Genomic DNA, 14,395 nt, shown 5'->3' on the forward strand with positions numbered 1-14,395 from the left:
TTGAATCTCACCTTTGAAGCCTCCAGCATAGAAAGCAAGGCTCATGAGATTGCACCGATGACTCATGGTGGGAGGAGAAGAGACGTGAAGGGATAGCTCTGTACTTGGCTGGTCAATTCTCTGACTGAGTGCATTTAGATGGGGTGGAGAGGAGATAGTTTTCTATCTGTGCTTCAGGACTTGCACAATAAGAGAATTTTCTCCCTAGCTCTTCATCTTGCAGTCATGCATGGTCGACTCAACAATATCCGGGCTCTTCTGACAGAGTGTACAGTGGATGCTGAAGCCTTTAATCTGAGGTGAGTGTGGCTAGCTGGTCCCAGGCATAGAGCAGGGTCTCTGTGACTTAGCCCATTGCCTCCCTGAGCCCCAGGTGCACCTCAGCAGCTTTTGGTTCCGTGGTAATTTTTATTTTATAATAAATATTATATGTCCTTTAGATTTAGTTAAGATAACAGAGTTCAGAAAATTCCTTCTTTTGTGTGACAGATATGACAGATACATATCTAACCTTTGCAACTCATTTCATCAGAGGCCAGTCACCACTACACATTTTGGGACAGTATGGCAAAGAAAATGCAGCAGCCATCTTTGATCTCTTCTTAGAGTGTATGCCTGAGTATCCTCTGGACAAACCAGATGCAGAAGGCAACACGGGTATGTAAATAAGGTGTCTGACTCTCAGCATCTGTGGAAGATCCCTCCCATGGAATTTGGTTTCTGACATCTAAAGTGCTTCAGTAGCCAGGACCGCATCCCTGTAACCAAGTAGATCTTCATCTTGGAACCCTTCCATGTTCCCATTTTGGTAGAGATAAAATGTAACCAAGATTCGGAAGGCTCTAGGAAATGTGTTTTAGTACCTGTAACATGCTTGGAAGAAGTGGCAAGTTCTATCCAGGTGCCTTCTTAAGAAGAGGAATATGCAGGCCTCTCCGGGAGCTCACTTTGATGGAGTTTTGACATCATTTTATTATTAGGCTACTTAAGGAACATCATTGCCTGGGATGTAGCATAAGAGGCAGGTAGGAAGAGACTTGTATCCAGTTTCAGGTGTCTCCTTGTGTTACATTTTAGTAAGATGACTGGCCTCCCCATACCCATGTCCCCATTTGATAATGGCATTCAGAGCCCTCATGTTACTGCATCATTTTGAGTTAAAAATTTAATGAAATGTCTGGTAAGGGAAAGCCAAGGGAACTGCTGCTAGTTGTAACTTTGTAGAGAAGAATAGAATAGCTTGGTCAGATCTGGCTTCCTGCTGGACCAGCATTTCAGAAAAAAGAGGCTTCTTAGGGAAGAAGAACATTCTGGAACATTTCAATACTGATTAGTATTTTTCTGTATGTACTGAAAACTCAGGTCTTTTACATTTAGTTACACTGCAAAGAGCTTTGTCTTGTATTGTAAAAGCAGTGATTTTTGACTAGGGAAGCAACTGAGAAGTGGTTTTCCCCATGTTCCCTACGTAAGGTAGGAAACTGTGTGCAGTGTTAATACCCTCTGGCTTCTGACTGGGCCCTGTTTTAGAAGACATTGCAGATTGTCCCTGGAGTTCTCACAAGTGCTTTGGTAGTCTATGTCTAGCAGATGCCCTGCCAGTATTCTGCTCTGCCCATCCTCTGGCTACTGAGAAACAGCCTGACCTGTGATTCTGTGTTCTAGTGCTGCTCTTAGCATACATGAAAGGGAATGCCAACCTGTGCCGTGCCATCGTTCGGTCTGGGGTTCGCCTTGGGGTGAATAATAACCAAGGAGTCAACATTTTCAACTACCAGGTTGCCACTAAGCAGCTTCTGTTTAGATTATTAGGTAAGTGGCGCGCTTGCTATGCCTCCTCTATAAGTATAGTTATCTGCAGGTGATTGTATACAAGGATGGGTGATCTTTAAATCATAATTCACTCTGAGATCTGAACCTGCTGTTCCCAGACATCATGTAAGGCTATTTCTATGAGAGGAGAAAGGGTCTTTTCAGAGTGTTTAATGTTCCTGTCATTTTCCCTTTTCCCCTAAACATTTAAGACACCCACAAACCTCAGCTAGTCATACTGACTGTGCCTCCTGGCTGGTTTTATTCATTTAATACTTTTTAAAGACATATTTGTATGAGTGTTTTGCCTGCATGTATGTCTGTGCACCATATGCATGCTTGGTGCCTATAGAGGTCAGAAGGAGGCATCAGGCTCCCTAGAACCTGGGAGGGTTAGGGATGATACTGAGCTATTTCTCCAGCCCTGAAGCCTTGCTTCTTACTTGCATGTTTTTATGCCTCTTTTGAGATGTTAGCAAGCATCTGAATGGCCTGAACTGGGTATGGTTATGGCACAAGTATAATCCCAAGAGTTGAAGACTAGAGGCTAAAGAGACCTGGGGTCTAGTCCCAGGTGGGAACCCTGGGCCCTCTTCTGGCCTCTATAGACAACGTACACCTATAATATACATACATGCAGGCAAACCACTCATACAGATTAAATTAAGAAAAAAAAAAAAAAATTGAAGGCCCCAGGCCTTTAAAATGGCCGTGTGGGTAAAGGTGCATATACTCAAGCCTGGAAACCTGAGTTTGACCCCAGAACCCAGGTCAAGGTTATTTTAGTCTTGGTTTTATTCCTGTGAAGAGACATCATGACCACATCAAACTCTTCTAAAGGAAACATTTAAGTGGGTCTGGCTTTTACAGTTTCAGAGATTTAGTCCGTTATGATTTTGGCAGGAAATATGCAGCATGCAGGCAGATATGGTGCTGCAAATGGAGCTGAGAGTTTTACATCTTGATCCATACGCAACCAGGAGACTGTCACACTGGGCATAGCTTGAGCATAGGAGACCTCAAAGCCTGCCCCAACAGTGACATACCTACTCCAGCAAGGCCATACCTCCTAATTGTGCCACTCCTTATTGCCTAGGCATCCAAACACATGAGTCTGTGGGGGCCATAAATATTCAAAGCACTACATAGGTGAAGGAGGCAACTGACTCTATACAGTTGCTCTTGACCTCCTAAGGCAAGCTGTACTTGCATAACACTCCCACACCCCACTAATAAACAATTTTTAAAACACATTCAAGGCCAATCTGAGCCATATAGCAAATTAGGGGTGGCAATGACAAAGAAAATGAAAATAAGAAGGAAGGAGATGGACAGAGCACATTGGATGCTTTACAGAATAAGTTCTGGTGTTCTACAGCATGTTAGTGCTACTATCCTGATAGCCATTTTATAAAGAACTAGTGTGGGATATAAAACCATGCCAGAAAGCTAGGTGGGTAGAGCAGGTTGAGACCCGACTCTGTTCTCTGCTCTTCCACAACTCCCAGTGGCACCTGGATGTCCAAGAGTCAGAGAACCCCACAGCCCTGCCCTCATCACAGGCCTGGGGACCCCTGAACCAGCTCCAGCTTCACCACCTCTGACTACATTTCCCACTCCTGGAGTGGTATCTCAGTGCTCCCCTGAAGCCCAGCACCCACCCAGTGGCCATGTAGAAAAACAGTCAAGCACTTCCTGTGTCTCACCTCCTCTGTGGATGTGGACCAGCAAATTGGAAAAAGGAATTCACGTATGACACAAAGAATGCTAAGGTTTTAAAGATATTGGCACATAAGATCCTCATACCATATCCCAGAAATATGGTTTGTCAAGTGTCAATTTAAACTTGTTTAGAGGACCAGCAAGATGGCTCAGCCAGTGAAATGCTTACTGCACAAGCCTGGTGACCTGAGCTCTGCCCAGAAGCCACATAAAGGGAGGAGAGAACTGACTCCACAGACTGTCCTCTGATTGCCACACACACCATAGCACACTCACGCTGCTTTATTCTTAAGGATTTTGTTAAACAGGGCTAGAGAGATGACTTAGTGCTGCCTGCTCCTTGAGGATCCAGCTTCCCTTTCCCACATATTCATGGTATCTCACAGCCATTTATAATTCCGGTGTCAAAGATCTGACACTCTTCTTCTGCCATCCTTTATGTACGTACATGGTACAGAGACATACATGCAGATAGAATGCTCATAAATATACAAATAAAATGAAAGGAAAGGGTTTTTGGAGGAAAAAAATACATTTATTATTAAGGGATTTCTAAATTTATGTAAATTTGTGTACTTGTGAGTTTATATGCATCGCTTTCATGCAGGTGCCCTTAGAGACCAGAGGGATAGTCCTTGAGATTGAAGTCCTTAACCACTGAGTCACCTCTCTAGCCCTGCTAATAATAAATATAGGGGTGTGTGTGTGTGTGTGTGTGTGTGTGTGTGTGTGTGTGTGTGTGTAAACATTTTTTTTAGAAAGCTTTGTACTGTTGATATGTAGTCTTAATTTTTCCTATGCTATACACTTGGTCAGGCTTTTTAGCACTCAGCAGGTGCCTGTAGCAGTGCTGCTCCCGTGTGACTGACCCGCTTGCCACTGTCACTACTCGGGACAGGTTAGCTACTTAGGAAGTGCTGCTGCAGCTTCTCTGCATTAGTTCTTCAGGCCATCTCTCTGTTGGTCCCACCAGACTGAGTCACTCCAGAAATCTGGGAATCCCTGTGTCTGTTATTCACACACCCCACACGTCTGTTCAAACAACCCCCAAATCCAGAGATTCTCCCTCCTCATTTCCTTTGTTTTGGTTCTCTCTACTGTGCTGCCAGCCCTTCAGCCTTGCCAGGTTTTCTGTGGTGTGGTCTCTGCTGTCCTCACTGTACACTGCCCTTTACTTGCTGCTGAGTCGCACCTCCAGCTGGGTTTCCTTTTGTTCTAACCTGCCTGGCAAGTGCTTATTCTCCAGGCTCCTCTGTGAAGCTAGAGGAGTTGGAATGTCACGCTCTTCCCAAAATCTAATGCAGCCCACTGTTCCATGTCCTACTCCTGGTGTCTGGTCTAATCAACATATCAGTTTAACAAGTAGTCTTCGGTATGTTACAGACATGCTCTCCAAAGAGCCTCCATGGTGTGACGGCTCCAACTGCTATGAATGTACTGCCAAGTTTGGAGTCACAACTCGAAAACATCACTGGTAAGACTGCACTGTCATGTGCCAAGGAGTAGGGGCTTCAACTGATGTCATCACTTCCATACTTGTCCACAATGAGCCATGAACCCTTCAGAGCCAGGGCCTTCTGGGCAGAAGAGTGGGGAGATGATAGAACTGACTGAGTGGGGAGATGATAGGACTGACTGAGTGGGGAGATGATAGGACTGACTGAGTGGGGAGATGATAGGACTGACTGAGTGGGGAGATGATAGAACTGACTGAATGGGAAGATGATAGGACTGACTGAGTGGGGTCCCAGTGTGAAGGGAGAGTAAAGGAAGGAGGAACACTCAGACTTGTCACTTTCTTGGGGGCTAAGGTTCATCACTGCCTCAGAGGGTGCCAAGGACTACACAGCATCTGTGCTTAATTTCTTCCTGTTTGCTGTAGCTTAGCTACTCATTAGGGGTTTTTTTGTTTGTTTGTTTTTCTTTTTTTTTTTTTTTTTTTTTGGTTTTTTGAGACAGGGTTTCTCTGTGTAGCCCTGGCTGTCCTGGAACTCACTCTGTAGACCAGGCTGGCCTCGAACTCAGAGATCCTCCTACCTCTGCCTCCCAAATGCTGGGATTAAAGGCGTGCACCACTGCGCCCGGCTCATTAGTATTTTCTTAAGAACTAAAAATTATGTGTGAATTGGTGTGACTTGGCTGGTAGTTGGCCGAGTTGGCTGCAGATGCCAGAGACTGGGCTGACCATTTAGAACCAGTCTGCTTTTCAGTGCCTCTCATACTTCTTTATTTGTCTCCACAGTCGTCACTGCGGCCGTCTTCTTTGCCATAAATGCTCAACCAAGGAGATCCCTATTATAAAGTTTGACCTGAACAAGCCTGTGCGGGTTTGCAACATTTGCTTTGATGTACTGACTTTGGGTGGAGTCTCTTAGTGAGGCCCCCAGGAGGACCCAGGCCTGCATCCCTGGCACCTCCCCAGCAGCTGCTCTGCTCACCGGCCTGCCTCCTACCCAGAGCAAGAGCTGGCAGTTGTCTTCCTGCGGCAGAAGACCATGGCGTGATCCCTGATTGTTACAAACCATTCTGTATGACTGTCAGTGTGTCAGACTGTGGTCTATTGCACTAGATGTCTAGTTGGACCAGGCCAGTTTAACCTGCGTGACAAATGTGATAGGAATCGGCTAGCAGCACACAAGGACACTTGGAAACAATGTTCCCTTCCAGTAACATAGGGTCCATCTCAGAGAATTCACAAAGTCTTCCTGCCTGGGCTGACTTAGAGCAGAGCCAGACAGAGCAGAGAGCAGCTGCTAGATGAGAGCTGGTTACTCTAGGGCGGTGGCTACCCTAAGTGGCTCTGGCCTCTAATGCACAGTGTTTTCATAAAGATAATAGGAACCTCTGCCCTCAAGTCTTTTCTTTCTTTAAGCTAAGCTGTATTTTTAGTGAGCTGCCCTTTTAAAAAGGTGAAATCTTTCTAACAGGGTTCAAAGATGAGAGCTGAAAAATTGTGGCCTTAACAACTGAAAGCTTTACCAATGTTGCTGCTGCTGGGTGTCAGAATGCCTGTGGTAGCTTGACACCCAGCAGCTGTCTCATCTCTCGTCTTGCTGCGTCCTGTCTGTGGAGTCCTCAGTCGCTGCCACTTGAGTGGTGGAAGAAATGCACTTTGACTGTGCTGCACTTTTTCTAGAGCTGTATCATTGGTGAATCCAATTCAAAAAATCCATGTTCAAGAATGCCATCACATACTCTTCTATCAGTGGTTCTGATAGCCAGCGTGGACTGGACCTCAGCACACACTGATCTAAAAGGGAAAACTGCCAAGAAGGAAGAAATTCACACTGATAAGAAAGGAGATAGCTGTGACTTTGATCCAGGCTCTCTCCCTGACATCCTTCCTGCTAAAACCTTGCCTTGCATGCTGAGTGCTAGTGGCACCAGTTCTGGGTGGCACTGGGCCTCATCAGAGCCGAACAGCCCAAGGCCCCGGCCAGCTATGAGCAGCCTGTTTTAGAAATCTGGCTGAAATGATGAGCGAGGCTACGAAGCATAGCTCTTTGGTTCCTGCTGCTGCCTATTCTATCCCTGGGATGTGGGACCTCTTACTTTTTAAAGTTTGGCCAGTGTTTTGGGTTGTTTCTGTTTGGGAATTTTAATTTTTTCATTTTATTATATTGCACACTGAAAGAGAAACTTCTACCACTGGGTTTTCTGTTTGTTTTTAAGAAACAAAAACACAATTGCTCTGAGACTCTGAGATGAACAGTATCTGGTCATAGTCAGAGCTTAATTGTCAATCACTTGCACTGATTTTTTGAGACATTTGATGACCCTATGATACTTGCATTAATAGCGTGTGACTGTATGAATAAAAGGGACTTCTTTTGGCATCACTTTCTTCCTTGCATAGTGGTGTGCTCTCTGTTGCTGTAGAGTTAGACAGACATCTTACTGCCTAAATATGTATAAAATGTGCTGAGAAACCAGTGTGCTACTTCCTAAAAATATTTCTGTGATTTATATGTATGCTTTTTATGTTAACATTAGCTTGTACACAGTGTTTAAAAGGAAGAGTTACTTGGAGGAGTGCCATTGTCCCCCAGCCTGTGACTGACTTCCTATAGAATCTTTATGGAAACATGTGTCAGTCTTGGCCAACAACTATAGGAAGCATGTAGTCAGTTTTCAAGTTTTATTGCCTAAAAAGGGCCACGGAGACCTAGAGTTAGGTTGTTACCATGGTTCTTTAGTGGGGAAGGTAGGAATGGTATGGTTATGAACCAGGGTGGAGAGGGGACAGAGGGAAGCAGGATGAAGCTGATCATTGTGTCCTTGCCCTACCACACCAGTTTCAGTAACAACCTTGCCTATAACTGTACTTACAATCTGAAGATGACGCCTAAAGCCTATGTAGGTTCAAGTTTCTGTTCCTTCAGAGGTCAGGGTAGTCAGCCCCGTGGCTGACGGGGCTGTGTGACCTGAGCATTGGTAGCCATGCTGTAGATGTGGCTCAGGCTTTCTTCCACTTCCGCAATCCCCCTGACCATGCCACGCTCACTGTGCTGCCCTCCTGCTGTACACTGCCCTGGCCAGGACCAGACTTACTGTGTGTCTCTCCTGTGCTCTCTCCATGCTGACCAGACTTCAACATGAAATTGCTTAGCTATTCTTGTTCGGTCTTATCACTACCTTAAGAACTAGCAGCAAAACTTCATTCATTCATTCAAAAAGTTGTTAGTTGTGAATGAGCCAACCAGGAAGAATCAAGTTTACTGAAACATAATTTGCTGCATCAGTTAACACTGCTGTGCTCACCTAGCTTTTTACCTGCCTCTTGTTCATCATGACTGGTGTACAGTGTATCATTAAGGTTTTAAAGACAGAGGTACAGACCGTGTGCTTACACTAGTCTGCTACAATCTTCTCACACAGCAATGTCCCACAAGCTTAAGTGCCTACACTGAGGACTCCCTTGTTTCCAGTTGTCTTTTCATTGGTGTCTCACTCAGTGATGTGTTAGAATACGAGTTTTGGGCCTATTCCACCCCAATAGCCAATTCAGTCCAGGCTGAATACTAGACTGCTCAGTTCATCTGCCATATTCTCTCCAAGGAGTGGGGTCCACATGATGTTTCTGTCCTCTACCTCAGAACCATGAGTTGTTTCTAACTACCCATCAGCTTCCTCCCTCTCCTTGAGTGGGTCTTTCATGAAGCTGGGTGTGTGGGATCACCACCTGGCCCAATTTGTGCCCATCCCCCATACTGAACTTGTTTGCAGGCAAGGGGTGGAAGACAGGCCTCCATCTAGGATTTCCTTACCTGGAGAAGAGAAAAAGTGGCTGAACTGCCAAATGCTTAGAGACAGGAGAGGAAGCAACAGCAGCATGTAAATGTCTCCCTCACAGATGCTGGCTTCCCTCAGGATCAGCCCCTAGAGCCACCTGAAGCTCCAGAGCTCCCCTGCCAGCCCAGCAGAGGAAGCAGCTCAGCAAAGGCCTCTGAGCTATGCTTGCTGTACAGAACTGATATAGTGAAAAACTGAGTATGCAACCAGTTAACTAAATATAAAATTCCCAGATGTCATAGATGCCTTAAAGACTTTCTCTGGAGGATCATTGCCTCTTGTGTGGAATAAATAATGTATTAACTCTCACAACTGACAACATTGGTTCTCTACAGTGAGGGACTGGGGACTGCTGGACTTACTGACTTGCCAGTTTGGCAGCTGTGTGGAACTGGGCGTTCCATGACATCCTTATGGTACCAAGGACAAGGTGGCAGCAGCTGGGCCAAAACTGCAGGCACATGTTTGTATAGACCACTTTGGCTCTCAAACTGCTCTGGTGCTGCTCAGTGTGGGATGACGGCATCAGCTGGGACCATGGCTAAGGCTTAGCAGCATTGTTTCTTTGGAGTCTGTGTAATGGAATGTATTTTTCAAATATTGATATTTTGATTTTCTGTAATAATTCCTTACAATAAAAATGAGGTAAAATTGTACATTTAAAGTGTAAACTTTAATTAAAGACATTTATAGCTACTTCTAAGCCAGAAGTACCAGTAAACATTAAAAAAAATTGTTTTCTAAAAATTGATAATGTGAGGGCTGGAGAGTTGGCTCAGCGGTTAAGAATAATGCTACAGAGGACCTGGGTTCCATTCCCAGCTCTCATGTGGAGGCTCAAAGCCGCCTCGGGCACCAGGTATACAAGTGATACACAGATGTACATGTAGGCAAAATACTCATACCCATAAAATAATAAAAGTAAATCTGAAAAATACATTTAAAAGTGGTTTGTGGACAAATGTCTTGAACAGCTACCCTCCACATTTCCTATTCTAGCATCCCATGTGACACATACTGACAGACCTCACGAGCGTTTTGTGCAGAGTGAGCAACTGCTGTACTCCTGCCTCTCCAGTGCAAGCTTTACTTTATGGTAGCACATGTGACTGCTGATGCAGAATCAGCTGTCTGACACCATGGAAGCTGTCCAAAGAATCCTAGACCTAGCCTTTACTCCATTATTTAAAAGCAACTATAAATATTCACCATGATGAGCTTCCTAAAGGCCAAGATTTAAAAGGGTGGGGACGGGGTGATGGCGCTGTGGGTGTCAGATAACATCAGGGAATGTTTAGGAGTCTGCAGATTAAAATCTGGTTCATAAAGCCCTGATCACGACTAGTACCAAAAATAAAAATCTAGTGAGTGAACCTTCAGAATACTTACTTGGACTAATGTGTTCTTTTTCTACTGTTCTTATATCTGCCCCTAACTCAGACAACTAGCTGTAGTGATCTAACTCATTCTGTATGGGCTTCTTAGGACCTTGGATGGCCCCACCCCCTTTAATGTTAGCACTCAGGAACCAGGTACAGAGCTGGGTAGAATTCAGAGCAAGGTCCTTGCTCAGCTCACTGAGCTCTGCCTGGGAGTATAAGCATAGATGTTCATAGTCCGTGGAAATATGGCAGTGAATCAGTCCAGTGTGAGACTGATGGGTATGTGGTTCAGGCCCACAATGGTAGATACTTTTTTGGGGGGTTGGGGCACAGGGTCACACAATAGCCCTAGATGACCTGGAACTTGCTATGTAGACCAGGTTAGTCTCAAATTCAAGGATCTGCCTGTCTGCCTCTCGAGTGCTAGAATTAAAGGGTTGCACCACCATGGCTACGATAGTTGAACACCAAGTGAAGAGCAGGGCAATACTCTGTGGGCCTGTGGATGATGAAGGTACCCAGGCTGGGTGGGTAAGGAATAAACAGAGAGATGGCTCAGCAGTTAAGAGCACTGACTGCTCTTCCAGAGGTCCTGAGTTCTATTTCCAGCAACCACATTGTGGCTCACAACCATTTGTAATGGGATCTGATGCCCTCTCCTGGCATGTCTGAAGACAGCAACAGTGTACTCATAAAACTTAACATAAATATTTTTAAAAAAGAAGAAACAGGAGGGGGCTAGAGAGATGGCTCAGTGGTTAAGAACACTGACTGCTCTTCTAGAGGTTCAATTCCCAGCAACCACATGGTTGTTTACAGCTGTCTGTAATTCCAGTTCCAGGGCTTCTGATACCCTCACACAGACATACATGTAGGCAAAAAACACCAAAGTACATTAAATAAAAATAAAAAGTAAATAGACTAATGGAGGGAGAGAGCTTTTCCTGGCAGAAGGAAGGGTTTCCGTGGAAACACTGTAGGGACTAGAGAGACTGGCAAGCAGAGCACCTAAGGAGGGAAGAGATGCCAGAGCAAAGCCAGATAGGCAATGTAGAGGAACCCTCTGCCAGTGCTGCATGTGATCCTCGAAGATATGGGGAACCCCTGGGAGGGTTAAGTGGGAACTTCCCTGAAGAAAGATGACCTAATTCAACAACAGGGCTCAGCTGCTTCTGTCCATTGGTTGGGTGTAAATAAATAACTGCATCTGACTCTTTAAGCTGCTTGTTGGGTCCTTCGGAGGGCAGTCATGCTAGGTCCCTTTTTGTGAGCATTCCGTAGCCTCAGTAATAGTGTCAGGCCTTGGGACCTTCCCTTGAGCTGGATCCCACTTTGGGCCTGTTACTGGACCTTCTTTTTCTCAGGCTCCTCTCCATTTCCATCCCTGTAATCCTTTCAGACAGAAACAATTATAGGTCAGAGGTGTGACTGTGGAATGGCTCCCCTCTCCCTCACTTGTTCTGTCTTCCTGCTGGTGGTGGGATCTATAAGTTCCCTTTTCCTACTGTTGGGCATTTCATCAAAGGTCCCTCTCTATGAGTCCTGGAGTCTCTCACCTCCCAGGTCTCTGGTGCATTCTGGGGGGTCCTCCCAACCTCCTATTTCCTGAGGTTGCCTGTTTACATTATTTCTGCTGGCCCTCAGGGCTTAAGTCCTTTTCCCTCACCCAATACCAGATCAGGTTCCCCTCTACCACCCCCCTGCACACACACCGTCCACATTTCCTCCCAAGTCCCTCCCTCCCCACTTGTGATTGATTTCTTCTCTCTCCCAAGTGGGACTGAGGCATCCTCACTTGGGCACTTCAGCTTGTTGAGCCTTGTGAATTCTGTATGGGTTTTTTTTTTTTTTGGCTAATATCCACTTATTAGTCAGTACATTCCATGCAAGTCCTTTTGAGTCTGAGTTACCTCACTCAGGATGATATTTCCTAGTTCCATCCATTTGCCTGCAAAAGTCAGGATGTCCTCATTCTTAATAGCTGAATAGTATTCCATTGTGTAAATGAACCACATTTTCTGTACCCATTCTTCTGTTGTGGGACATCTAGGTTGTTTCCAGCTTCTGGCTATCACAAATAAGGACATGACAGTAGAACATGTGCTCTGTGGCATGGTGGGGCATCTTTTGGGTATATTCCCAAGAGTGGTATAGCTGAGTCTTCAGGTAGATCTATTTCCAATTTTCTGAGGAACCACCAGATTGATTTCCAGAGTGGTTGTACCATTTTGCAATCCCACCAGCAATGGAAGAGTGTTCCTCTTTCTCCACATCCTCTCCAGCATATGTTGTCACCAGAGGTTGTGATCTTAGCCATTCTGACTGGTTTAAGGTGGAATCTCAGGGTCGTTTTGATTTGCATTTCTCTGATCACTAAGGACTTTGAACATTTCTTTAGGAGTTTCTCAGCCATTCTAGTTTCCTCAGTTGTGAATTCGCAGGTTAGTTCTGTACCCCATTTTTTGATTGGGTTGTTTGGTTTTTTGGTGATTAACTTGAGTTCTTTATATATTTTGGATATTAGCCCCCTACCGGATGTGGGGTTAGTTAAGATTTTTTTTTCCCCAGTCAGTAGGTTGCTGATTTGTCTTATCGACTATGTCCTTTGCCTTACAGAAGCTTTCCAGTTTTATGAGATCCCATTTATCAATTCTTGATCTTAGAGCATGGGCCATCGGAGTTCTGTTTAGGAAATTTCCCCCTGTGCCAATGAGTTCAAGGCTCTTTTCCACTTTCTCTTCTATTAGATTCAGTGTATCTGGTTTTATGTTGAGGTCCTTGATCCACTTGTTGAATTAGGGAAGGCTGAAAGAAGCTGAAAAGAGCAACCCTGTAGACCAGCAGTCTCAATTAATCTGGACCCTAGAGCTCTCTCAAACACTAGACCACCAAACAGGCAGCGTGCACCAGCTGATGTGAGGTCCCCAACACACATACAGTGAGGACTTCCAGATCTGTGTTCATTCAGAGATGAAGCACCTAACCCTCAAGAGACTGGAGGTCCCAGGGAGTTTAGAGGTCAGGTGAGGAGGAGGTGTGGGATATGGAGCAGTCGGATGGTAGATGGGGAGGGGTGTGGAATGGAATATGGAGTGTAAAAAAATGAATTACAAATAAAATTAAATTGAAAGAAAGAAAGAGTGCTGGTGAGATGGCTCAGTGGGTAAGAGCACCGAACTGCTCTTCCGAAGGTCCGGAGTTCAAATCCCAGCAACCACATGGTGGCTCACAACCATCTGTAACAAGATCTGACACCCTCTTTTTTTTTTTAAAGATTTATTTAAATAAATTTATTTATTTATTTAAATAAATCTTTTCTTTAAAGATTTATTTATTTATCATATGTAAGTACACTGTAGCTGTCTTCAGACACTCCAGAAGAGGGCGCCAGATCTCGTTACGGATGGTTGTGAGCCACCATGTGGTTGCTGGGTGTATTAGTCAGGGTTTTACTGCTGTGAACAGACACCATGACCAAGGCAAGTCTTATAAAAAACAACATTTAATTGGGGCTAGCTTACAGGTTCAGAGGTTCAGTCCATTATCATCAAGGTGGGAGCATGGCAGCATCCAGGTAGGCATGGCGCAGGCAGAGCTGAGAGTTCTATGTCTTCATCCAAAGACTGCTAGTGGAAGACTAACTTCCAGGCAACTAGGGTGAGGATCTTATACCCACACCCACAGTGACACACCCATTCCAACCAGGTCACACCTATTCCAACAAGGCCACACCTTCAGATGGTGCCACTCCCTGGTCCAAGGATATACAAACCATCACACTGGGATTTGAACTCAGGACCTTTGGAAGAGCAGTCAGTGCTCTTACCAGCTGAGCCATCTCGCCAGACCCTAGATATCACTTTCAAACATGGGTGCTTCCTTCTACAAACTAACTTTACCTTCATTGTTTGTGCTAAGGGCTGAGCCACACCATGACTAGAAACACAATCTCAAGGTTCACAATGTGATCAAATAACCTGCAATACCCACCTGCTCCAGTGACACAGCCACTGTGGGTCACCTTCTATTAGCAACTAAAGAAAATACCAAGTCTCCATGCATACACAGAGGGAAATAAAAGAACCAGGCATGGTGCTTTGCACCTTTCATCTCAGTAGAAAGCAGAGGCCAACTTGATCTCTACAATAAATTCAAGGAAAGCCAGGGCTACATTAAAAAATCCTGGG

General features: G+C 45.0%; 1 protein-coding gene across 1 annotated transcript in view; it reads left to right on the forward strand.

The window, feature by feature from the left end:
- Nucleotides 1-9,482, forward strand: part of Ankfy1 (ankyrin repeat and FYVE domain containing 1) — a 77,074-nt gene extending 67,592 nt beyond the window's left edge. The window contains exons 21-25 of the mRNA XM_021175577.2: nt 209-299; nt 533-657; nt 1,666-1,812; nt 4,918-5,008; nt 5,777-9,482. Of these exons, the coding sequence (XP_021031236.1) occupies nt 209-299; nt 533-657; nt 1,666-1,812; nt 4,918-5,008; nt 5,777-5,909 (587 nt within the window). The 3' untranslated portion in view covers nt 5,910-9,482. The remainder of the gene's footprint in view (nt 1-208; nt 300-532; nt 658-1,665; nt 1,813-4,917; nt 5,009-5,776) is intronic.
- Nucleotides 9,483-14,395: the final 4,913 nt, after the last annotated feature.

This window comes from Mus caroli, chromosome 11 (assembly GCF_900094665.2).
Source record: "Mus caroli chromosome 11, CAROLI_EIJ_v1.1, whole genome shotgun sequence".
Taxonomy (NCBI): Eukaryota; Metazoa; Chordata; class Mammalia; order Rodentia; family Muridae; genus Mus; species Mus caroli.